The following is a 26,668-nucleotide window of genomic DNA, read 5'->3' on the forward strand; positions in this document are numbered from 1 at the left end:
GGTAGTTCAGGCAGCACACTAGATCACCGAATGTGTGCAGAAAACTCGCCAAAAAACAATCCAGTAAGATGTATCAGTGCATACTTACTGATTTATGTAATAAGGGAGAAATTACTCATTAGCGTACACCCAAACGCAGTCATACAGCTACAAAGCAAACCTGTACACCTTTCACAGAAACTTCGTAGTTGAAGAAACATTCGTCCTGGTGCGGGGTTCGAACGCGGGAACAACGCCTGTAAGTGGCAGTCGCTCTACCAGGATGCGATGCTAATGAGTATTTACTCCCCTATTACAAATCTAATAAAAATGAGGGATTCCTGTAAGCATTGGATCCACACCGTTCCCACTTCGAGTTGTTGATCATTTCGCTCTCACCCTACCATCCGATCTTCTGGCCATCCTGGATAGCTCAGCTGGGACAGCTACTGCGCCGGACAAGCTGTGGTTCCGGATTCGAATTTCGAACCAGGACTAATTTTTCTTCAACTACGAAGTTTCTGTGAAAACTGTATAGCTTTCCTTTGTAGCCGTATGGCTGCGCTTGGGTGGATTCTAATGAGTAATCGCTCCCTTGTTGCAAATCTACCCCATCTCGTGGTGATTACCCTAAACATTGGACCAATATTTACTGGTGCATGCTATTCAAAATTATGCACAGATATTGAGTACTCAGAAATACAGTTCGAAATAAATTAGAACACGGGAGCACCTTTCTAGATTTAGCAATTAGGACAGATACAGAGCACAAGAGAGAAACTGTGGGACGAATAAGTATGAGATGTAGAGCATTTGGGGGCTTACGCATATATAACCGATTATTGGCCTATATACGGGGCTGAAACTTAAGGTTAACACAAAAGCCCGAAACTAGGCTTAGAACAGTGCAAAGAGGGACTAGGAGACAAAATAAAGCGCGGATTATAAAAATCAAAATGCGAGCTTATGATATTTCAGCTCGAATTAAATATGAGAGTGCCGTTCGAAAAAAAAAAAAAAACTCTGAGCTAGTTGTTCGTTTTTTGACATAGCTAGAAAAATGAAAACTGGCGCAATTAAAGCAAAAAGCTCAGAAGCATGATGCGCGCCAATGCCCGCGTACCTAACATACTGCCCGTCAGATAGAAGAAATCGACATGGGACGGATATGAAATGCCATTGCCTACTCAATGGAAACCCTCGGGACTGAGTAAGAGAAAAAAAAGGTACCCAGGAGGTTGAGGGCCGGTTGGCGCAGTGATGTCCCTTGCCGGAACCGAAAGTTCCCTCAATGACATCCAAAATTCCCTGTTTTCGGCCTCTTCCCTGCAGTTTGGAAAAAGTGAACAAACTTCGTTCTCAGAATTTCGTAAATTCCCGTTTCACCAAATTTTACCTGTTATCTAAAAAGTAAAATCCCTCGAATGAAACATTACTGAGGTGGAATAACGAGATTCGGATATTTGCTGAAATAACATGACCGCTGAATTAAAACTCGCGCGAAATTAAGAGCGGAAGTGAGGAAGTTTGAGAAAGTGAAAGAGAAAGTGAGGAGGTAAGGCAAAGTTGCCAGACGATCGGCTGGACGATTGGGCGGCTTGAGGCTCGGGCTATTTCTACACTTAGCCAAGCGGCTTGTGCGGTTCGAGCTTTGCGACCGGCACTGCCGGCGCGTGATATTTTGCGCCTTACGACCTTTCATTCATTTGGACATCTCGTGGGCTCAGGTAAGTTCATGAGCGAAGTTGTTACTCTTGTGTTGATTTATGCCCGTGTGCTGGATCGTCCGTACAGTGGGCTTCTCTCCAGTGTAGCTGAGTTTAGTACGGTGACGACGGCAGAGGCGCCGAGGCCGAAGCCACTACGGCGTGGCCGTCATATTACGTCGTTCAGCTCTCCGGTGATAATCGGCGGCTCTTGTCCAGCTGTCTTGGGGCACTCGAGTTTGGCGTAATGTGAAGCCAAGAGTGTAATACATCTACCATCGTACAGCTTTTCCCGGATTATGATGCCAGTTTTCTTTTGACGGCAGAACTCGCGAAGTTGCATCAGTCACATTTTTCCTGTTCCGTCTTATTTCAGAGCCCGGCGGTGGACAAGGATGCAGCAAGTTCCAGAGAACGTCAACTTCTCAGCCGAGGAAGATAACATCCTCAAGCTTTGGAAAGAGATCGACGCGTTTCAGACGAGCCTGAAGCTTTCCAAGTCCCGACCAAGGTGTGTGATCAGTTGTCACGTTTCAGCCACCGTGGCATCTGTGATCGCGGCCGGAAAGCGGCTGCTTCGTTAGCTTACCGTGTGTCGTGTCGTTCGCCAAAGCTTAACGACTGTCAAGATCGCCGTCTCGTGAACATAATCTTCTCATTGCTGTTCCTGTGCTCATCGCCCTATTAGCAGCCTGAGTTTGTAACTGATCCTTGGGATTTGTCAAGTGAGAGTTTCGCGGTGTTTTGTTTTGTACGTAGTTCACCGTTAAATGTTTGCAGATGCTAATATAATAGGGTGATTTTAGTTGTGGTTCAAGATCTCCTGACTGTTTCTTTCAGGTTCTCATTCTTTGATGGTCCTCCTTTTGCAACTGGGCTGCCACATTATGGGCACATTTTGGCGGGTACCATCAAAGACATAGTGACAAGATTTGCCCATCAGTCTGGATTTTATGTCGAACGTCGCTTCGGATGGGATTGTCATGGGTTGCCTGTGGTAAGTCATTTACCCGTTTTTTTTTTTTTTTTTCATTCTAAACATGCCATTGTTTCTGTTTTCACAAATACTCATAGTGAACATGAGACTGGCAAGCATAGGTTAGAACTTATCTTAATTAACAGTTGCGGTCAGATGTGCGGGGCATATTTGTTATTTTCCTGATTTCCATATGTGTTACTGCAAATTCTGTGTCAAATATAATAATGCAGAGGTTTTCTGATATCTGGTTGCAACAGCCAGTTACAACCAGGAGGGTACAATTAATATCCTGCAGTATTTGCTTTTTGGTGCCAATAATGTAAGCTGGGTGTTCTAATTGGCATTGCTGTCAATTTGTTTTTCAGGAATATGAAATTGACAAAGCCCTTGGCATCAAGGGACCCGATGATGTGAAGAGGCTTGGAATTGAGAATTACAATGCTGAGTGCCGAAAGATTGTGATGCGCTATTCAACAGAATGGGAGGCAAGTTTCACATTTAACAGTCTGATGCCTACATTCACTTCCTGGTAGTTCTGGGAGGTTATCATCTCAATCTACCCCAATAGCATGTAATGATTGTTCACAAGTGTTATCTGTGCATCAGTTTGTTTGCCACGTACCTCTGTACTTGCCAATTTAGTGTTAATGAATTTTTCATCATTCTGTGGTATTTGCCTGGAAATTTTTATTTGCTTTGCATCTTTTATGAGCCCACAAAAGTTTTTTGTCTGGGTGACCTAAATTCTATTATAGATAGCATCTAGTAAGTGTACTTACCTCAGTGTGGCAAATAATTCGTAATGTAGGATTAGGCGATTTAACGTCCCAAAGCTACTCAGGCTATCAGGGATGCCGTAGTGAAGGGCTTCGGAAATTTCGACCACCTGGGGTTCTTTAACGTGCACTGACATCGCACAGTACATGGGCCTCTAGAATTTCGCCTCCATCTAAATTCGGCCGCTGCGGCCGGGATCGAACCTGCGTCTTTCAGGCCAGCAGCCGAGCGCCGTAACCACTGAGCCACCGCAGCGGGGTAATTCGTAATGTAGTGTTTTTTGTATTAAGGTACTGTTCATGTAACTTTGTAAAATGTTGTGTCAGCAATGTAGATATAGCTTTTCATTCTAAAGGCCATGCCACAAGAAGCTTTGGTTATGGCTCACAACACTGGCAAAAGTACAGCTGCCACATGCTATTCATTTCCTTATTTGTGGAATTGGGAATCATGGTGCGCCAGTATTGGGTCTGTGCACAAGAGAACCAATGGCTTAATTGCATTGTGTTTCGGACTCTTCAGACAATCATAACAAGGATGGGACGATGGATTGATTTCAAGAATGACTACAAGACAATGTACCCTTGGTTCATGGAGTCAGTCTGGTTCGTCTTCAAGCAGTTGTTCAATAAGGGCCTTGTTTACAAGGGAGTCAAGGCAAGTATACCAGAGAGTTTCTTGTTAGTAAAGTGCTAAAGATGGATTTGCCAGTTCTGCTTGAAGCTACTGTGTACTGTTAAAAATTCTTAGGGTAAGACATTTTTGTACTTGTTCACTTTTGTGTCGCACTGGACTGTTTTTCCATATTCTACTAGGCTTTAGTAATAGTGTGGTATGTTGATAGAGAGGTAAAGCAATAAGTAATGCTCAGTGAGATGAGCAATTTGTGACCCTGTGTGTTGAATTTGTAAGGTTTCTCACTGTTTTTGTTTGCTTTCACTAGGTGATGCCTTATTCTACTGCTTGCAACACACCGCTTTCCAACTTTGAGTCTGGCCAGAACTACAAGGAAGTTGTGGACCCTGCAGGTATGATAGCTTCATCTCGACCGCTGATGATTTCCCTACTTTATATTCTTGTAACAAGTAGTAGAAGCTTCACTAGGCTGTGCAACCCACTGATCCTTAATGAATGCAGAGTTTATCGCCTAGGTTTTTGTGTTACAACACCACAGCAGTGTGGCAGTAACATGAAAAGTTCTCTGTGCATTTCTATTCCTTAGCCACTGTCTTGCTTGCTGCTGTTTGCGCTGTGTGTTCTTCTTTTTTCCTTTTTATTTGCTATATGTTTAGCAGTGTCACCTTCAGGTAACCTTCAGCAGTGTCAGCACTGAGCAGTGTCTTTATGCAAGATGTAGAGCTGCTTTTTTTTGGCGCCTTCTTTGAGCAGCGTGTTATGACAACAACCTTGCTTCTTGGCCCATTTATTCAGTGCTTCCGTGTTGTTATCTTTTTTCCCCCACAGTGATTGTCAACTTTCCCCTCGATGACGAGCCTGGTGTCTCCATGATTGCATGGACGACGACACCTTGGACTCTTCCCAGCAATCTGGCTCTTTGTGTCAACCCAGAGTTGATCTACGTCAAGCTGAAAGGTTAGTAAACTACAGCTGTAGCCACTGGCATGCTTAAGGTTACTGTGCACTGTCCATATGGAAATGTTCTGCAAGGCATCTGGCAGTAATATCGATCATGACTCGTCTCCAGTCTTAGGTTGTATTAAGTTTTTATGGCACCTTTATCTGTGGTATGCAGAGACTTTTTTTCTGCCTTTCCAGTTACAGGCTTCATTTTGCTACTTTTGGCGAAGAAGTGTGGTAGTCGGTGATGTCTGCATGAGCTTGCAACATACTAGAGTAGGAAAATTTTTGAGCCTCGCAAAGTTCATTGTCGTTAGCTGACAGCTTGCGACAATGTTTCAATCGTTTGTGTGATATTGCATGAGAAAAAGAGTCTGCAGCTCTAAAAATGTGCGGCTGCGGCTATTCACCAGTGGTTTCTTATCTGTTGGCTTTTATGCATTACTGGGTGCATTAAAAATAGGTCACGTTGCCCTGTCTGCGAAATAAATTGGTTGATGCATTAGCTTGCTGGTTGTATGTCATTTGAGTAATGCCTTTGCATTTCCTTAGACAACAGCACTGGAAAGGTCTACATAATGATGGAGGCTCGCCTGGAGATCCTTTTCAAGAAACCAGAAGAATACACCATCCTGGAGAGGCAAGTTGCCTGTCGTGTGGATCACATGTGTAACTCCAAAGTGGCATGGTCGTATTGCATTTTCCTTGTGCTGTAGTTGTATGATATTAAATTGCTTTGCATCCACACAGGTTCAAGGGGAGCACACTCTTAGGAAAGACGTATGAACCAATCTTCCCATACTTTCAGCAGGTATGTTTGCTGCAGGGATTTGTTTTGTTTGTTCTGGAGTAATCCTTCGTATGTAGTTGAACATTAAATGTAGTTACTGCGTCTTAGCTTAAATTGTGGCCTACACTGTGCTTACAGTAGTTTTATGCCCAAAGGCTGTGTTAATATGTTAAGTTTGTAAGCTTATTATGCCTCGCATCTTGCTGTTGCAAAGCTGTATCATTGGTTTCTTTTTACAAAGTATCGAACTGGTGACCAAACCAGGCCTCGGGTGTGGGACATGATTTACTAAGTGCATACCTTAAAAATGCATATGTAGGTAGCACATGCTATGTAATAATATGGTAGATAATGGCATGTAGGTATTTGCTTGAGAGTTATATTTTCTGTTATTAGGTCATTTTTCAAATAAACAATTTGTGATTTTGTTCTCATTAGTTCCTTTTGTCAAATTGATATATATATATTGCAGTGAGAACAACGCTATTATTTTTTAGTACATAGTGCTGCTCACCTTTATCACTTTGTTTAAAATGGCATTCGACTGCTCTTCAGTGTGCTTCCACTTTTTCTCGTCCAGTACAAAGCCAAAGGTGCATTCAGAGTGTTCTGCGACAACTACGTCACTTCAGAGAGTGGTACAGGTGTTGTCCACCAGGCACCGTACTTCGGTGAGGTAAGCTACTTTGCAGAACACATTTTGCAGCCATGGGCCTGAAAACACTACTGCAGTGACTCTAAAGAGTCCAGCCTCCCTTTGCTAGTTAGCTGCGGAATTTTACTTAAACTGTTCTTACTTAAACTGTTTACTTAAAAGTCCTGGCTAGTCCTGCAGAGTGGTGTGTGATATATGTAGAGTGCCAAATACAAAGAGGATCAGAACAGAGAGAAAGAAGATTAGGAGGGGGAAGTCATACGGTGGTGTCACCATACGTGGACAGTACTACAATCATAGCATTCTGTTTCAAAATGTAATGTGTGAGATCATATGTTTGAAAACTGGTACAAAATACAAATTTTTTTTTTTTGTTGAACCACGAATTTCTCAGCTTGAAAAGCAGCTGTTCATGCAAACGCAAGGGGAAATAATCATGGGATTTTAATCAGATTGAAATGCCCCTGAGCTAAACTTTGTCCCTTTAATTACTAAATGCATTTTTTTACTCTGGTAGTGTAATTTGTAAATTTGAGGTGCTATGTCTGTACATGCTGTGTACATGCATGTGTGTGCATGCTTGCACATGCTTGGGTGCGTATTTTTTTGACAGTTTTAGGGGCAGCTGTGGAAGTTAGTAATTACTGCATGACATAATTCATGACAGCTATTCGTGTGTAAGCTCATCAGAGTGCAGTCTATGGGTGCAACTGTACCATTACAGCCTGTCAGTCATAGGCCTACTCACTAGTATATGCAGTACCACTGCTGCAAAACGCCCAGCATTCAGTGACCTAGAGCTTTCTCTTTCCTTTTTTCTTGTTTCTATTTCTGTAATAGGACGATTACAGAGTCTGCCTGTCCCACGGGGCCATCACAAAGGACCAGGAGATTGTCTGCCCTGTGGATGCGAGTGGCAAGTTTACTGCACCAGTGAAGGACTTCCTTGGACTCTACGTCAAGGCAAGCACCAACTGGTTTTCTTCTTTTTTCTTTTTTGTGTCTGTGTGTACATGCACGTGAATAAGTGAGAGAAATCACTTGGCATCAAATTTTTCATATACGCAGTACTAAGACTACTCTTCCGGCACAGCGCTCTTGGCACATTCTAATTTGGAATAAACATAGTTTCATTCATTCATTTCATTCATTCAGCCGCAGCGGTGGCTCAGCAGTTATGGTGCTCGGCTGCTGACCCGAAAGACGCGGGTTCGATCCCGGCCGCGGCGGCTGGAATTTCTTTGGAGGAGAAATTCTAGAGGCCCGTGTACTGTGCGATGTCAGTGCACGTTAAAGAACCCCAGGTGGTCGAAATTTCCGGAGCCCTCCACTACGGCGTCTCTCATAGCCTTAGTCGCTTTGGGACGTTAAACCCCATAAACCATAGACCATAAACCATTTCATTCATTCATTCATGAAAAGCAGTGTACATTGCTACTAACCTGTAAGAATGGTGACGCTGCATGTCTATATCAAAGTGTAGTCGTAAATTTCGCATGTTTCAATCATTGTCATCACAAAACTACCATATGTGAACAATCACGTGCAACTCTTGCTCACCTGGTGTGAGCTGCTTTCTAGCTTGTGTAATGTGGCTGTACTTCACCGTGACTATTCCATTCAACCATTTGATGTTGGGTGTGTTGATGTTACTGGCTGATTATATTTTTCGGCGTGGTGTCGTGCGCCTCCAAGTGAATTGTCACTGGTATGAACGTGCAGGACGCAGACAAAGAGATCATCAAGAACCTGAAGAGCCGGGGCCGCCTGGTGAACCAGAGCACATCCAAGCACAGCTATCCATTCTGCTGGCGCTCGGACACTCCGCTCATCTACCGTGCTGTGCCTTCCTGGTTCGTCAGGGTCGAACACATGCAGGATGATCTGCTTAAAACCAACTCGCAGACCTACTGGTGAGCGCACACATTGCAGTCGTTGGGATGTTTCATTGTATAGAGGAAACTAAAGGTCATTGGGGTTGTTCGTGGATTATGTCAATGCTAATTTCATGGAAATTGCAATTTCGTAGATGTACTGAAGGCAACTGAGATTTAGATGAATACAAATGTTGAGACGTATTACTAATTCTTGTTGGTGTGTGCGGTAGTGTGAAAGACCCTGCTACTAAGATTATAGCAGCCCTTACGGTTTTTCTTAAAATGACATTGCCACATTTTAGTTTCCGTCATCTTTCCTAATTTTTTTTTTTCCCCTAGTAACAACATGCAGGGCCTGAAGAATGTCATTCTGTAATTTCTAATGCCGTGTGCATTGTGCATTGTTATAAGCCAGAAAAAAAAAAGACAGCCTAAGGACTTGATGTCCCTTCTCACTTAAGACACAAATCTGCTGGTCACTGATGTGCTCTGTATCTATATTTTTTCTGTTTTAAGGGTTTCGCTTCTGTTTGGTACTGGCCTGGACTCATAGCGCTCTAGTAACATTATGAGCAGCTTGGATTTTGGTTTTGGTCCATACTTCATCCTTACAAGGCTACCTGTTCTCTCGTAGTTATATCTCATCTTTTCTACCTGGGAAAAAAACGGGGTTTGAGTTATGCTTCCATTCATCTATATTTCTCTACAAAGTTGAAGCTGCTGCTAGAAGAGCTCACTCCGTATTGATGAATTTGGTTAGAGAAAAGCCTTCATTTACGCTGTACAACTACTTTTTATTCTTGGCAGGATCCCTGACTTTGTCAAGGAGAAGCGCTTTGGCAACTGGCTGCGAGATGCCCACGACTGGGCCATCTCCAGAAACCGCTACTGGGGCACACCCATCCCCATCTGGATCAGCGATGATGGTGAGGAGGTGGGTGCTGTTTCTCCTCCCTGTGCTCCTTTCAGTGGTCGGCCAAGAACGCAGACCATTGCAGGCTACCATGAAAGTGCCAATCACCGTACCCTGCGAGTGCATGGAATGCGTTAGCTTTTTCATGACATGCATGTAGCATGTGCAGGATGTCAGCCTGTTATTTTTGAGGTTTGTTTTGCTGCCTTTCATTATGTGTATGTTGAGAAAACAGGTGGCACTGTAATCATCTATCTCGTTCTGTGGCTTTACTCAGGTTGTCTGCGTTGGATCTATCAAGGAACTGGAGGAGTTGACTGGAGAGCAGGTCACTGACCTGCACAGGGAGACGTAGGTGTCGTTTTGATGCTGATTTACTTGCACGCCAAGTCACTGAGGTCAATGCAGCACCACTGCAAGCCTTAGTGTGAAAATTCCATCTTTGACTTATGTGCCACCACAGTTCCTCCTTTTTTTTCTTGCCTTCAGGGTGGACAAGCTTGTGATTCCTTCAGCAAACGGCAAAGGCAGTCTGAAGCGCATTTCCGAAGTGTTCGACTGCTGGTTTGAGAGCGGCAGCATGCCCTATGCACAAGTCCACTACCCTTTTGAAAATTCCAAGGAATTTGAGAGCTGCTTTCCTGCCGACTTCATAGCTGAGGGAGTTGACCAGACTCGTGGATGGTGAGACTTTTTCTTTTCTGTGCTCTTTAATAACATTGTGTCAGCTGTGACTAGCATATTTGCTCACTTAAAGGGTGATCTGCTTTTCAAAATCACATTATTGGAACATGGGGGGTGGGAGGAGGGTTGAGCAATACTCAAATCACAAATAGGGCAAGGGCAAGTACAGCCAGAAATGCAAAAGAGGATGGGAGCAAATGACACCAACGATGCTACTGTGGAAAGCTTTGACACAAAGTAAAGTGCAGCAGTTGCTACCAGTGCTACTGCACAGAGGTTTTATGTGTCCCCTTTTCGGATAATTCTTTTATCAGAGACATGGTGAAGATGCACAGATAACACTGATATGAAAATAAGTGGAGCTAGTGCACTGAATGTGAATCAACTCGGGACTTTCCATCATTTTTCGTTGTGTGCCCTCTCCTGAGTTTGCATTTGTGCGCAGGTTCTACACAATGCTGGTTCTTTCGACGGCTCTTTTCGGCAAACCACCATTCAAGAATCTCATTGCAAATGGGCTGGTGCTTGCCAGGTGAGCCAAGTTGGAGCTTTACTATTGACTGCCCTGAGCACGCAATTCCCTCATTGTCATCATGGCAGCTCAGGTAGTCTGCTACAAAAGCCCAAGAATGCTCAAAATTTGATATAGGTACCAAGGAATCGCTATCTGAAGCCTCCGACTTCTTTGTACAGTTAACTCTCAATCATTGAACAACAGTTTTTTTTTTTTTAGGAACCTTTTTTGATACAAGTGATATTGATGGGAACAATGCATCACTTCAAATAAATTGGAAGCTCGAATGAATTAGGTTGCACTGAAGTGCTTTCTATGCAGACTTTGCCAGAAAGCTAAGCATCTGTGAAGCTTGCTTAGCTTCAGTAAGGCTTTGAGCAAGGTTAGTTGTCAGATTTAAGGGAAGTTTCAAAAAGTGGTAACATGTAGGGCGCCTTTAGCACGCCTCAGTGTTTTGTACGTCTCCTGTTTTTTGTCACTCTTATCTCATTTGTTACTCCTTTAGCACCACCCTTCATTCTGCTTCATTTAGCTGTTGCTGGCAGTTTTGATGGCTTGCTCTGTCCTTGAAGCATTTGCAGTTTCAAGGAAAAGCGTGCGCACAGAGTCTTAAAACTTCTTTTGAATGCCAGTTAAAATTAAAGTGGCCACCTATTCTGTGCTGAGGACCGAGACTGCACTTATGTTAGGGTTGCTTTTTTTTTCGTTTCTTACTTCATTGATTTTGTCCTCATTTGGTCTGGCCTCATATTTTGCAGTGATGGCCAGAAAATGAGCAAACGGAAGAAGAACTACCCTGACCCAATGGACGTTGTGAAGAAGTATGGTGCCGATGCTCTGAGGTACAAATGTCTGAAGGTGCTGCTAGAAGGCAGCAGGCTTGATTTCTAGAATAATTTCTATGCATGCTGTCTCGTGGACTATTTTAGTTTTGCAAGGACACTTCATAGCTTATTGCAGGATAGTACTAGTTTATTTTGGGGGATATATGTATAACATATTTATTGTTCTTCTTATTTCCTTCCTCCTTCTAGGCTGTACCTTATCAACTCTCCCGTAGTGAGGGCAGAGAACCTGAGGTTTCGAGAAGAAGGCGTTCGGGACATACTCAAGGATGTGTTCCTGCCGTGGTACAATGCCTACCGGTTCTTGGTGCAGAACATTGTGCTCTTTGAGAAGGTGGGTGCACTGGAGCTGCTCCAGTGTGAAAGCTGGAACTTCTGCTGCACTGCCTAATCTTGTGGAGTGCAACAAACTATTCATAAGATGCTCTTACATAATAAGGGAGTAAGCACTCCCTTATTGCTGAAGCTTATTACGAAAGCTGTGTATCTTAATCACATAGTCAAAGAAGTCCTTACCTGACATGGGTTTTTTTTTTTTTTTGCAGGAACATGGAGAAAAGTATGTGTACAGTGAATCCAAGGCAGGCTCGTCCAACTACATGGACCGCTGGATACTCTCATACACGCAGAGCTTAGTGCTCTTTGTCAAGGCAGAGATGAAAGGTTGGTGTTACTGTGCACTTCAGTGAACACTACAGAAGGTGGTTCCTTTTGCAGTGTGCAGTGTTCTCTTTTTTTTTTGTTCATTATACTTGTCCTATGTGTGACGCTCAAAAACTTTTTGTTTGTGCTCTATGATGTAATAATTACATTCACTATCTGAGGTATGTAAACACCACAGCAGCAGAGAGAGCTTCCAAAACTGTGCTAGCACAGAAAGTACAAAGTGTAACGTTTTGCTTGTACAGGAAGCGTAAAAAAAAATGTTAGCAGTGCAGATTACTGTAAATTCTAAGCACCGTATCCGTGTTTACTTCAACTAAGCTTTTATGATGCAGACTCTTTTTCAATTGCTGCAGTCTGGTACAGCTGTTTGCTTTGCAAATTGGTGTGACAGTTTTAGCTTGCAGTTGGCTGCTGCTTACCTTTTTAAATGTCTTATGTACCTGAGCCACTTTAGGGTGGCCGTGTTTTTGATCAGCTTACTGTTTTATGCAGTTTCATTTCTACTATGGGCCCACATTGCCTTCTTCATCCACCTTTCTTACTTCTCTCAGAGTACCGGCTCTACACTGTAGTGCCACGCCTGGTCAAGTTCGTAGACCACCTCACTAACTGGTACGTCAGGATGAACCGGAAGCGGCTTAAGGTATGTACTTCTCGGTGGTGGTTCAATGTCCTCCACTTTTTATATTTTTTTACACTTCTATGTTTCAGTGTGCTCCTTTTCCTTTGTAATTTTTTCAAGTTGCTACTACTGTTTGCAATTTTTTAGCAAGCATGTCAGCTAGCATTTTCATTTGAACAAATGCTTTATTAACACTTTTTCTGCATTAATGTGTTGACTCGATAGTGGGTTGGGATCTCTTATTGTCAGTTTGAATTTCATTTTGCAGGACAATTTGTTACACTATGCTGCCAGCATGTGTCGTCGGATGCTGCACCTTAGAAGATTCTGCCTTATAGCTGCTATGGTTTCTTTCTCACACTATGTCACCGAGTTTTGCTTCGGGGTAGATGTGTTTCTAACAAAGGGACTTGCTCTTGTTTTATACTTTGCCTGGGTTGTAGCAAGGCTCTGTAGACTGTTGTTTTGGTTCAATTTTTTTTTTGCCTGCTACAGCTCACATAGTGTTAGTTCATTGTGGTACATTTGCAGTAAACTTGACAGTGGTGCTTTCAGGTCCCCCTTAGACAGCTTGTTCCTGTCCATTACAGGGTGAAGGTGGAAAGGACGACTGCAAGCATTCTCTTGACACCCTGTGCAGTGTGCTGTACTCCATGATCAGGCTAATGGTAATGGTCATTTGTTGATTAAGTGTGCCCATATGCAGCCACTCTTAGTATGACTTGAAACAAGCGAGATGCGGTCATATCTTCCTTCATGAAGCAGTGGGATGTTCTGGGCAGTGTACGAAATTTGTGCCTCTGGCTCACAGTCAGAAAGGCAGACTTTTATGGGATGGATGTCTCCGGGTGTTCATTTGTTGAAAGGTGCAAGCTGCACTATGGTTGCTGCTGGCGCACTGCAGGTGTCATACTGAGTGTGACTGTATTTTGATGTTCCAGACAATGTTCTATGGACGTGTAGTATCTGGTGTCAATCTTTTTACGCTTGTCTGTATTGTGCAAAATAAATTCCATTTAAGTCTGGAGAGCAACCAGGTTGCTACCCGAGTCAGAGTGTGTCCAAAATCTCTGGCCTTGCGCATGAGTTTATGCATTTCTGACAAGCCCTGTCTCTCAGGGTTGTGCCTGGTTTTCGTGGCAGTAGTTTAATGACAAGTGCACTCCTATCAAAGATGCTCTTTTGTTTGAGTAAACATAGTTGAGGCTGTATTTCTGCATTTTTTCTTTTGCATGACATTTTTTTTCTCCAAGTATTGTATCTGAAAGCGTGTTATTTGGGTGTTATTCTTCTCTGCTATGTAGGCTCCCTTCACACCTTTCCTCACGGAGCTCATGTACCAGAACTTGCGACACCTCTTCTCAGAGCTGTCATGCAAAGAAGATGCACGCAGCATCCACTACCTTATGCTGCCAGAGCCAAGGTGAGGAGACTTATGTATTAATACTTGGCTGGATGCGTAAGCTTGTGTTGAAACATCATGTGCTGGGTCTTGCATTACTTTGGTGTTTCTCATACTAGAATGTGCTTCTTTTAAAATTTGCATGGCTGTAGTTTTATACTTTTATACTGGTTATAACTAACATGTTATACCCATTATAACTTATAGAGCTATACTCGTGTGAACTGTGAAAACTAGACATACTGGTTGCTCATGGCAGAGGCTGCCAGCCAGTGTAGTGCTGAAAGAAAATCTGCAACCTGAATTTCTTTTGCATGCTTAAAAAAAATTAAGAAAAGGTACACGGGCGTCTTACATAAGAGTCAAACTGATAATAAAAACATGCTGTTCAGGCAAAATGTGTTTGCTACTTTTTATTTGGTGCATGAATTGTATGCCTAATTTTTGTTCTTTCGCGTGACTTTAGCCCTGAGCAAGCTTGTGGGTATTCTTAAGCTAGAGCTGCCTTACGGTGTGGAGCGCTACTTTTTTTTTATTTTCTGGCTTTTTCTGCCTGTGTTTTCTTCATTCCTCTCGCGCTAACCAGCAGGCAATTTTCCTTTGCTCATCTGCTGACATCTCTCTGGTCTCCAGGAATGAGCTCATCGAAGAGGTGGTCGAGCGAAGCGTCAGCCGTATGCAGACTGTGATCGAGCTAGGACGTATTGTCAGGGACCGCAAGACCCTTCCACTCAAGGTGGGCACCCTTTCTTTAATGTGTGGAACAAAACTCTGGTTGAAGAGTCTGTTTGAAAAGTGAAACATAGAGATAAGTTTCCTTGCTCAAAGCTTGGCTCTAAATACAGGTGTAGTTTGTCAACATATTGGTTCCGTGGTATCATTTTCAGGTGTAACGCTGGTTTGCATATTAGGCAAAATACTGTTTCTATATGTTAATGCAAATATTTAGCGTGCAGTAAGGTTCCCTAGCACCTCTGCCTTGCTTATAGGTGGTTGTTTCATTTCATTTCTTAATCATGCTATTTGATGTGTGGTATAGACTCTGCAGATGTCAGTAGTTCTTGTTCTTGCTTGCTGGCAAAAAAACATCAGTGTTACACAAACCGCCTTTCACAACTTGTCGGACTGCCACTGTGGTGCAGTCAGTGACTAAAGCGATTTGCTACTACGCTTGAGGTCGTGGGATCGGATCTCGAGTATGATGGCTGCATTTTAATGGATTCAAAATATAAAAAAATGCTGCTGTGCATGTTATGCATGTTATGGAAGCGTGGGTTATTGAACTTATAATTCTAAATTAATCCAAAATAGCCTCCACTGCTGTGTCTCTCATAGGCCAGGTAAAGCTTCAGGACATTTAAACCCTACATACCTTACCATACCATCCTAAAATATTTCTCAAACCTAAAGATCAACTGCCAGAGTTGCAGAAAGAGTACTGTGAAATTGCTCACTGGTTAAGATATTCTGAAGTTTTAGGGAGACATCATTGCATCAGCTGTCAATGCAATAGTTTTGAATTTTTCTGTTGATTTATTGTGTGTATCCGAGTAAGCATTAGTAGATTTCTCATTTTTAGACATTCAAAAATTAGCCTAATGCACTAGTGATTTTAGGTGTACACTGATAATGCTTTTTTTTTTATGTGTCTACCAGCTTTTTACATTTCTCCAATGTAGGGGGCCAGTAATGACAACATGCTTGAGGTTCCTAACATTTTTCTGTGCTTTTGTTGTTTGGGCATTTTAAAGTCAAGTAGACCTAATTAATGGAATAAATAGAATAGACGAGCTGTCTTGACAGCACTGAACAGTTGTAATAAGCATGCTTTGACTAGCAGTTGTAATGAGAAGCTGTTAGCGTATGCCCTTTGTTTGTTTTCATTTTGTGCAGTGCACACAACTTTTCATGATTTCTTTGTGTCTCTACTTTTCAGTACCCACTTCGAGAGGTGGTGGTCATCCACAAGGATCAGCAGTACCTTGATGATGTGGCTTCACTGAAGCAGTACATTCTGGAGGTTTGTTACAACTCTCAAGTCAGACAAACTAGTAAACCTCCGCCTCTAAAATTTTGTATTGCCAAGTTATTTGCAAAGTCTCTTGATAATCAAATCACTGAAGCTTGTTTTTAATGAACTTATCTCACTTGTGATTATATGTGTGGCTCAAAGCTCAGGTTTTTCTTTGAGCTGCTGAAGCACAGCTTGTCCTTGGAGGTGTTCAAAAACAGGTTCTTAACTGATGCTTCTAAAACAAGATTGCTTACATTAGAGTGAGTAGTTGTTAAAATGGATAGCTGAGTTTTAGGTATGCGAGCCTACTCATTGCCATGAGGGTGTCTCTTTTTAAGTCTTTTTCTTCTATTTTTGTTTTGTTTTGCTTGTTTTCAGGAGCTGAACATTAGACATGCGAGCCTACTCATTGCCATGAGGGTGTCTCTTTTTAAGTCTTTTTGTTCAATTTTTGTTTTGTTTTGCTTGTTTTCAGGAGCTGAACATTAGGCAACTGACAGTGACTGTGGAGAAGGAGAAGTACGGTGTGCTGATGAAGGCTGAGCCGGACATCAAGGCCCTCGGCCTGCGCCTCAGGGGCGAGTCTAAGGCTGTGTCCCAGGAGATCCGGGTAAGGCGCCTGCATAGCTGTGGCATGATTGCACCGCTCTGTGTTTATAGCCTGCGCTGTTGCAGAAATAAACAAATTAATGGGACAACACTGTCTTAAACATATGCTATAATATGCACCGCCCTTGAACAAAACTTGTAGCAGTGTTTACAAGTTATGTGGAAAATAAGCTTTGGCCTTTATCTGAAAGCAAGCTGGAGAGAGAAGAATCGATTATTGATTTCAATTAAAGCAGGGAGCTGGTTTAGATATTAACTTGCTCCTTCGTCAGTTTTGGCTTTGCTGTCTCATAAATCCCCAGTTATGACCTGTGAATTTATATGTGCCTAAACTTGTCCTTTAACTGTCTCATTTTCTTCCCTCATCCTTTCCTTTGTTGACAGACTCTGAAGGATGCAACCATCCAGGCATACCTCAGAGGAGAAATGCCCACACTCTGTGGGCACACACTGGAAGCCGGAGACATTCGTGTCCAGTACAGCTTTTCTGGGGCTCATGCTGAAGAGCTTTCCAAGCAGTACGAAGCCCACGCCGAGGGAGACGTGAGTTACTCTGTCTACCATTCTTCAGCAGGATCACTTGGGGCTGGTTGGTAATGCTGCATTGCGAAAATTGCCGCATCAAAAACTAGAACACAACAGTATGAGGACGAAGTCACTTCTAGTATTTCTGGAAAGAAAGCTATGCAAAGGTGCGAAGACACCTTTTTATTGTTTCCACATCTATTTATAATGCAGCACATGTAGGAGTTAATTTAATAACCACGGGAAAAGACCTGCACAGCTAATCGATGACTCAAGGATGTGATGTTAATGGAGAGCATTGTCAATTGCTTTTTCTTGCTTTCAGTGTGCCAGTTGCCAGTTCATTTAGGATCCCTTCCTGTGCATTGTTTTTCGTCATGTTCTGTGTCAATCCTTTCAATCTGTGCACACCATTCACTGCACGGAAGAAAGCCACCCTGTCGTGACCTACTCAGCCCTGATAGTGAGCTGTCTGCCAGTGAATGTTTGTAGTTGGGTGCAGCAGTGTGAAACAAGCTACTGATTTCATTTCATTGAACACTTTGGCCTCCACAGTGCTCACACTACTGCCTTGCCATTTTTTGTGCACGCACCAAAAAAAAATAAAGCCTGAATAACAAAGAGGGAGCATTTACACTGCACCAGCTTCTGCTTGAGTTCTGTTTTACTGGTAACATTTCAAACTGACTCGAACTAGCCAAACTTCATGCCGTTGCGTATTACAGGTGGAGAAGCTTAGCTTTGACTTCAGAGGCGAATGATGTTGTTAAGGTTAATTCTTGCCAAGCTATAATGTTACTGGGTTGTATCCTAAGCATGGTGCATTTTTGTGTGCTGAACAGAACTAGCAATCAGGCTTCAACTGAGTTTTATGGAACTTCTTGTCTTTTCATGATATCTCATAAGGCTAATAATATTTTTGTCACTATGTTCTGGAAGAAACACAGTGTGCTGCTTGGCCATCATTTAGTTTTTGGCCTTTAATGGTGCCAGTTTAAAAGGCTATAGCCTTGTTTGTCAAACACTGGTGATTTTTCATCAGTGATAACATAAATTTCTAGTCTCAAGGTTCGTAATCTAAGGTGCTACGCTTACTGGACTGTGCATGGTATTTGTAAGCTGAGTACAGATCAGTGGTTTAATAAAGCTAAGGTTGGCATTGTGGACATCACTTTCATGGGTGCTTTCTTCTTCCAGCTGGGCTCTTTTGATTGACTGTCATGAGTAAGGAACTCGCATTGAAGTCATTAGCCTACTTAGCTGTTTGAAGGAGTTTGTTGCAAACATGTCATTTTGTTGTTTTCTGGCTCAGGTTCTGATCTTGCTGGACATCTCACCAGACCAGTCAATGCTGGATGAGGGCCTCGCCAGGGAGGTCATAAACCGGGTACAGAAGCTACGCAAAAAGGTGAGCCACTCTTTATAATTTTGTGTGCAGCGCTCTGAAGAAAAAATATTGAATTGAGCCTACCTTGTGAAACTTGCCGCAATCCTTGTGCTTTTTTTTTTTTCACTAGCTTTACTACTGCCTTAAACTGTGCGACTACTTAGTCCTACCTCCCTGTCACATTTCACACCACCTGATTCGTGATCAGACAGTTGGCATTTTATCTTAATGTGTTCACGTGGAAATTGGCATTTTCTTTCGGTGGCTGTGGCAGCAGTACGAGGTGACAGCTACTTTATCAATACCCTAGTTGGCACTACATTGTTGGGTGAAGCAGTAGATTGGAAAAGTTCATCCCATCCTTTGAAAATTTAATTTTTTAATGATGCTCTGCTTTTCTGAGCATCTTTCTTATTTCATTGTTTCAGCCTCCCCGCTTTGGAGTGGCTTCTTTTGAATCTAAGGGCTTAGTTAGTTTCAAAATATAAACAAGGAGTGTACTACTATACATTCACCAACATTGAAAACTGAAGTCACCTTTGTTGTGGCTGAACGAAAATGCCTGAAAAGCGTTCGGGTACCACCTGTGATCAGGAAGTAGCAAGCTGTCAGTTTTTATTGCTTAATACTGAACATGTGATAGTAGACTTTTAAGAAGATTTTTTTCATTTAAATTGGCTCAGTCGGATTGAGCACACTCACATCTCGAAGTGTAGGTTCTCTGAATTGTACAAATTGTGCACCCTCTGAAGCCAAAAGTCTTTTGGCTTGCTGCAGAGTTTCAGCACACTACATATACATATATAGTCACTATGAGTGACTGCTGTAAAAACAGCATTGTATTTAGAGGTCTCTTAAAGAAAATAAATAAGGGGAGGCTGCTTAAAGCTGATGTGATTTTTTAATGAACCACATAAGAAATCTTGTCCTATTAAATTATCCCATATTTTGAAGTTTATCTTATGAAATTGTTTGGTAGTTGTTGGCCAGCAGTGTTAAGGGCAACATGATACTAGATCCCATTGCAGTGGCCTGTTCGCTCAAGTGGAAAGCTTCAATTATGAGACTGGAAAAAGGCTGCTGCTTCACTTAACTTCGAGTGCGAGCCTTTCATTCGCTGACACCAACATTTCTTCCATTCAACGCATGCTGCAATGAACAGGCGCACCTGGTGCCAACGGATGAGGTAGCTGTGTACTTGGCAGTGACGCCTGCGGATCACTCCATGGCTGGGGTGATCCGCTCCCACCACTCACTCATAGAGGGCACGCTGAAGGTCCCTCTCAAGACAGGCAGCCCCTCTTCCAATGCTGAGGTCATCATTGAGGAGGATCACGAGGTTAGTGGCGACAGTGTTCGTCTTCGTATCTTACAGTGCCTATTTGCCTTTTTTGTTGTACAGTAGTGCAAGGAGGAGAGTTTGTTGTGAAGTTTCAGTGCATGCCATATGTAAATATGCTTTCTTTAGCAATTGAAAAATGTGTATTTCTTAACCTGAGCTGTGGACTATATTTAATGAAAAAAAAAAAATACCAAACAACCTACCGTATTTACTCGCATAATGATCGCACTTTTTTTTTTCCAGAAATTGACGCAAATTTAAGGGTGCAATCATTACGCGGGGTAAATTTTTTACGAAAAATTTTTGAGCACCAAAAATGCAAACAAGTCGCAAGCAGACAACGCTTATCACACGGGTGCGCTACCCGCAGTTACGCCACTAAACACCGTTATCGCGAACCGATCTTGGCTATCTCGGCTTACATCGTTAACCGATAGAGTGCGAAAAGCGCAAGAGCTGGCCCACTTCAAGAGCGTACTTTCTTCGCACTAAATCACGTTCAAAGAGCAATGCATCAAAATAGGCAGTGTGTATAGTGCTGCGCGACGGCGCTTTTTTGCAGCCTTCGATCTCGTCCGATGGCGCGGCAACAGCATACTACAGCAGCAACGTCCTGCGGCGCTCAAGCTACGCATTTTACCGCCGTTACGCTGAAAAATGTGTGGTCCCTGCCGCATCGTTGATGTACTTAGGTGACACGTTCGCAACGCTCGGAGCACTGGATTGTGCGCGCTTGCCGCAATCGTGCCGCCCGCGAGCGCGGCGAACGACGGCGCTCTGTACTCCCTAGTCGTCGCTAGGCCTAACTTGTTTCGTATCGAAGCCACAGTGGACAGCGGTTTTGAATTGACCAACGCTATAACGAATGTTCTACTTATGACAACCTCATTGTTTCATATTAAAAGAAATATATACGATCGATTTTAGCGATGCTTTCGCAGCAGAGCTGGCCAAGCAGATAGGGTCACTCGTGCTGCAACGGCAGTAGCTGCTACATGGCTGCGAACGTAAAACTAGCTTGTATCGCAGTTATTACTCCTACCAGCAACTCTGTACAGGCCCGCGATCCTCAAGGAGGATTCATTTTTGATGTTTCCGTATCCCAGGGCTTATTATTTACGAGAACAATAAAGTTTAGCCGGATCACCGCGTCACTTCGTTCGTTGCACCGCAACCCAGAACGGTGGCAAGACTTGCGACAACGGCAAACCGTGATTCGAGATAACCGCAGTTGTTTGGTATCCGCGGTTAAGCATAACCGCATTTAGACTGCACGTGTGACCGCAGGTCAACCAACAGGCGGCTGCCGCTGCAATGCTGACAGAGCAAGATGGTAATCTGCACGTGCCATTGTGATAGCAAGTACGATCATCGTCGGCTAGACTCGACATGGTCGACAAATTGCCGCGCCAAGTTCGGGGTGCGATCATTACGCGGGGAATAAAAAAAAACTGAATTTTGCCAACAAAATTCGGGGGTGCAATCATTACGCGAGTAAATACGGTATTAATTGAAGTTTGTGCCCTCATCAGCATGCCAGCAGTTTATGCATAGTCTGATTGTAAGGCCTGTCTTGCAACCCCTAACATGCTTCCCTGTTCCATTTAAATCAATCTGGTTAGAATGTTTCAACAACTGCTCTTTGAGAACAAACTTAAGTAACCCGTCTTAGTAATCGCAGAGTGGCACTGGTGCTCTTCCTGTCTAAAGTTGTCATAGTACAAGCTCTTGGTGAAACGATCCCTGCTCTCATACGCGAACGAGGATTTCTAGGAGGTGCATTAGTTTCACATGCTCCCGTTTTTCACTCTACTTTGCAGCTCAAAGGCTGTCAGCTGAAGGTTGTGATTACTAAGCCTGGTGGCAGTACCTCTGCTTCTGGAAAACAAACTCAGTCTAGGGCTACAGGCAAGCAAGTTGACGCACATGCCAGCAAACCAGCAGGTTCGGGTGTGCTGCCTTACTGCCGGTAAGCACTGCTATCATACTTGTCTTAGCCTAGGATGCCTCTAGACTTCTGGGAAAGGGCTAGGGTAAGCTGAATATTGTGTTTGCACATCACTTCTCATAAAAGATGCAACCATGTAGAGGACATTAGGCTGATGTTGTAAATACGTTCCCTTTGAATTGCTAGTTGTGTTCAGTCGACACATTCAGGCAAGACACTTGGGCAGTATGGCCATAACAGTGTACTGTGTTCAATGCCACTGTGAGAAAATTTTCATCTCATAAGTCAGAGATGTCTGGACCCATTGACTAAACTGCACATGGTTAGAGTTATCCTAAGGGATATCAATGAGCTTAGAAAATGATTACACTAGCTGCCATAAGTTTTGACCATCAGCAGTGCACTCGTTGTCATGTTCACTCTTCAGGTTATCTGCTGTGTTGCTAGAACGTCACCGTTGTTTTGAAAATTTTGCATGCCCACTTGGATGATTGGGAACTTGGTATATAAGCATATAGCATGTGCTCTGAATGGGTTCTTATATATGAGTTTGAAATTACTAACATATGATATCGAGCACATGCTGCTGGGAACATTCGAGGACAGTTTACAGTGATTTGCATTTGTAGTAAATGCTGCTGTAGCCTATCATGCAGGGAAGAGAGTTACAACAGATGTGGTTGGTAAGTTTATATGCCATTTAGTTTTTTAACTTGTCAACCCTCCTACTTTTTTTTTTTTTCGACAACATACTTGAGGACATATAAGGAAGTTATCCCTCTCTCCAATTGTAGTATCACTGTATTGGCTCAGATGTACAAGGAAAGCGCATTGTGTCTCATCACTGGCAAAACACTGCATGCTTGCTGATTGAGTAGCATGGAAGAAGCACTGACATGCATGGAGCACATCCTCGAGCAGCTATAATGCAATTTTTAAAGCAAGTTGCACCTCGGCTAAAGCTTCATTAGAATTTGATGAATTTTCTTGCATACCTATCGTTTCTGGAAAGTAACATGAATAGAAATGTTAACTCAGCGCTATGAGACGAGGACACAAAGAAACACGTACCATAGGACGGGCGCTGGGTCAACATTTCTAAGCAATGAACCAACTAGCCCAGAATCCTCATTTAGCATGAATATTTTCTTACTTGTATTCACGCTGTAAAGTTGTTCCCACTGCCTAGTGCATGAACATAATGCCTGAAGCAAGCACTCTGTGGTAATGTTTCAGGTATGTGAACATTGAACTGTGTGATGCAAGCCAGGACAATGGACCGAAGGCAACTGTGTTGTTGGAAAACCCTATTGGTCACAATCTGGTTGACGCACCTAGGCTTGAGCAGCTGGTAAGCTGAAGCTCAGTTTAACTGCATTTAAACTGTTATTGATTACATATCAATTAATTCTGCATTCACTTGGAGCATTTTTGTGATAGCAGCATCAATTACTCTACCAGAAGGCTGAGTTGCTTGAGATGCCTGAAATGCTGTTTCCATGCTTCACCTGGTAAATGTGCATGGTTAGAAATCCGTGCGTCTTGAGGCCTTGGCCTTTCTGAAAGTTAATATACACATCTTTAGTATTATAGAATCTCTGAAATGCCACACCAGGGCACGTACGTTTTATTTTATAACAAGGCTTTTGCATGCCGTTATATGTAACAAGTGCTGCCGCTGTGCACTCACTTAGTGCTGAATGCATAGAATTTTGTTTGATTGCTTGCTTTGGTCTAGGCTGTTTGCCAACACTGAGCTAACAGACTGTGTGAGTTTTGTTATAAGTTGGCATATTCATAAACTGCTGGGCAAGGTAGTCAAACAGGATGTTGAAACAGAATATCGACAAAGGACTAAAGAGAGGTGCAGCACAGTGCCAACTAAAAATCTGTATTTTTATTGAGATCACCGCTTGCATACATACGTGGGAGCTTCTCCTAAACAAAGAGGTAAACAAGCAATATTAAGGAATAAAAAAAAAACTACCATGAAGTATACTCAAGCATACTCGCACAAGTGCCTATTTTGTTAGCCTCCTACCCACAGTTCTACAAGAACTAAGAACTGATGACTCTTGCAGAGTTTTTCTTCCTCTTGCGTGTACATCTTCGATTTATTCCTCACTGTTACTTAGCTATTCGATTATGGCACAAACTGTCTGACTTAGCTGTTACCTTAACTAACCTTGAAAAACTTTGCTTGGTGCTCAGCGCTCACTGGCCTTTTTAGCTGTTTTTAATCATAATTTGTGATTTATCCACTCTGTCACAGCCATATTGTGTTTGGTGAACAAGCTTCTTGAATGTTACTAGTGTTCGTTTTGTATACCATATTCGTTGCTGAGAATTTTGTGCCATTTCTTGTGTTCTAATATCATCGCCCCTTATTTAATGCCCTTTGGGCCTTTAAGAGTATATCAATTTATGATGATTACTGTTGTGTTTTTTAGGCACATTGTACAGATAATGGCCAGTTTGACCGAAAAAAATGATGGCAACATTTAGAGAAAGCATCTGGAAGCAAGGCTTAATCTCAAGCTCAGATACGATTTACTGTGTACACGCCATGCGTCGTGTTCTATCATCGCTCTTAAATTATTGAGACTTGGATACGCATTGAGGCTGATCGTTACGTTTACAAAGTCTTTTGGAACTATAGTTTAGCAATCATGTTTATGAAGCCAAAGCTATTTCTCTTGTGTTGACCAGTAGGGAGCAGTGACACACGAGTTGTAGCTTTTGTGTCCTAAGCACTCTTATCGCATACATTATCATGCATAGTGTGGTGTAATTCTTTTAGCATATTCAGCAGTTTGCTGCGATATCTTACCGTTATTATCTTTTGTTTCAGGTTTCTGTAGTCTTTGGAATTACGGGAAAAACGGTGGAGCTTTACAGATCTCGGGACAAGTCTGGCAAGCTCACGCACCTAGCATCGGATGATGTAAAGGCTCTGCATGGGAAAACCCTGTATGCCTACCTTCACTGAGAGTGCACAGCTTCTTAATTTAAATTATCACGGGTTCATAGTTGTAGTAACTTATTCTCGGCTTGTATTGGTCCTTTGATTGAACAAAACTCTCCCCGAGATGTGAACATTCATTGTCTTTTCATGACCGTTGTTCTGGAATACAGCTTCGTTTCTATGCTTTTCACATGTCAGTCTTGTTTAGTCATCTCAGTAACATACAGTGCTGACAAAACTCATTAATGCCATTTTCTGCTTTGTATGTCACTGTCTGTATATGTGTGCATGCATGCGTGTGTGCAAGCGTAAATATGTGCCACGATTGGTTGGCTTCCTCGTGTGCTACGAGAGGAAAGTGCCCATGTAAACCTGTATTTATAAAGAAAAAATACTAAAATATCTATGACCAGCTGTAGGCATGAAGTGCTGAAAGGCTTATTGCTTACTGAGTTTCCAGATGAGCTCGGTGGAGCCCCCTCACAAGCGGCGGCATCACATGTGAGGCATCTCCACTGCGCAAGCGACAAATGGCATGTGATGAGTGTACAGTTTCAGTACACAGGATGAAACATGCGGAAGGAAGTGAGGAAAATGTGCTTTGGTGTTAGAGCAGTGAAGAAAAAAGTAAAGAATAGGAAATAGCTCGGTGACGCGTCAATCAACATTCAGAATGGTGCCCAGCTAGATTCAGCTGGTTCGCTGATGCACTGCCAATAGCTGCCGCTGCCACGGACTGTCGTGAAGCTCAGAAAAGCAAAACCAAAACTAAGCAGTCGGATTATTTTTTGGAAACAGACCCTCAGATCATCGCCACACCGGCCGTTGCACACACATCAGTTGTTCAGAGGCACTGCTACACCGTGCAATTTGGGCTTGTGATTCTTTGTGAACTATCGCTTGTAATGCCAGGCTCCTGACCAGACTAACCAGTTCGAGACCAGCAGGTTCCAAACTGTCGTCTGACGCCATAGACTTATTATGTGGGTGTTGGCTTCGACCACACCAACACTCTGTGTTATCTGGATTTCGGAATTAACAGGGGTCAGATAAATGAAGTTTTACTGTACTGACAAAAGAGAAAATCTGGCAGTCTTTTTGAACGGATATTATATGCTTGCATCAGCTGACCTTAAGCTTGGAATTCCAGTAGACCGATGTTTAAATTAGTCCACTGCTAGCACAGTTTCACAGGTACCAATGTGCTTCCAGGATTGTCACACCTGCAGAACGGTATTGCTCAACATCATAAAAGATGTGCAGTAACTACACAGGCAAAAAGTTGTAACCATTAATGAAAACATTTTACACATGGCTCGGGAGGGAAACAAGCTCAAATCTGCTTGCAGTAAGTGAAACTCGCAAGCACGCACACTGTGCCGTTGAACACATTGTCGAATTCATGACATTTTCAAACCTTTTCTGTCGTGCTGTTTCTGATCTCCAAAGACAATTGTGCAGTGAGATATCACAAGTCAGTCATGGCATATTGGTGTTGATCACTTGACCATAAACAGAAAGGATGTCTTTGCGCTCCTCAAAGCACAGCCACCTCAGTTTCACATCTTGGCCTACCACGTATGTAGTTGTGTTCTATCATTAAACAACTCGAGGGCCAGTGCAGTGCTGCTATGGCCTATCTGTAGAACATCCACCTTGCATGCGAGAGGTGTTGGGTATGGAAGGTACCAGTACTCCTTTTTGTTCTTGACAAAGTTCTACTGACCAGGTCTCCCTCTCGTATTTATGTTTTTTATCTTGCGAGAGGATTAATGAAAGGGAATGCATTCAAATATTCTAAATGGATACGAGCATCTCCCGGCTGGGTGCTTGTAAAAGACTGCCTGCCGCCTGGTCTCTTGTCGAAACTTATTTAATTATTTGGGTACCA

At 42.8% G+C, this 26,668-nt stretch overlaps 1 protein-coding gene across 2 annotated transcripts; it reads left to right on the top strand.

Annotated features, from left to right (window-relative positions):
- The first annotated feature begins 1,592 nt into the window (after nt 1–1,592).
- On the top strand, nt 1,593–24,964 carry IleRS (Isoleucyl-tRNA synthetase). 2 transcript variants are annotated; one of them, XM_089570641.1, is made up of 31 exons: nt 1,593–1,706; nt 2,062–2,196; nt 2,526–2,682; nt 3,030–3,149; nt 3,964–4,098; nt 4,385–4,469; nt 4,906–5,034; nt 5,572–5,659; nt 5,770–5,830; nt 6,390–6,485; nt 7,305–7,427; nt 8,187–8,377; nt 9,149–9,275; nt 9,532–9,605; nt 9,744–9,938; nt 10,384–10,470; nt 11,211–11,294; nt 11,487–11,631; nt 11,843–11,960; nt 12,515–12,606; nt 13,176–13,253; nt 13,890–14,008; nt 14,621–14,723; nt 15,924–16,007; nt 16,477–16,611; nt 16,995–17,153; nt 18,448–18,543; nt 19,685–19,861; nt 21,685–21,833; nt 23,049–23,163; nt 24,664–24,964. In XM_089570641.1, exons 2-31 carry the CDS (start codon nt 2,081–2,083, stop codon nt 24,799–24,801), a joined length of 3,576 nt encoding a protein of 1,191 aa, XP_089426767.1. In that variant the 5' UTR covers nt 1,593–1,706; nt 2,062–2,080; the 3' UTR covers nt 24,802–24,964. The 2 variants fall into 2 exon arrangements, with proteins under 2 accessions (XP_089426767.1, XP_089426768.1); XM_089570642.1 differs by lacking the exon at nt 23,049–23,163 and having other exon boundaries at nt 24,664–24,910.
- Nucleotides 24,965–26,668: the final 1,704 nt, after the last annotated feature.

Source organism: Amblyomma mixtum, chromosome 2 (assembly GCF_055824585.1).
Source record: "Amblyomma mixtum isolate Tamu chromosome 2, ASM5582458v1, whole genome shotgun sequence".
In the NCBI taxonomy this organism is placed as follows: domain Eukaryota; kingdom Metazoa; phylum Arthropoda; class Arachnida; order Ixodida; family Ixodidae; genus Amblyomma; species Amblyomma mixtum.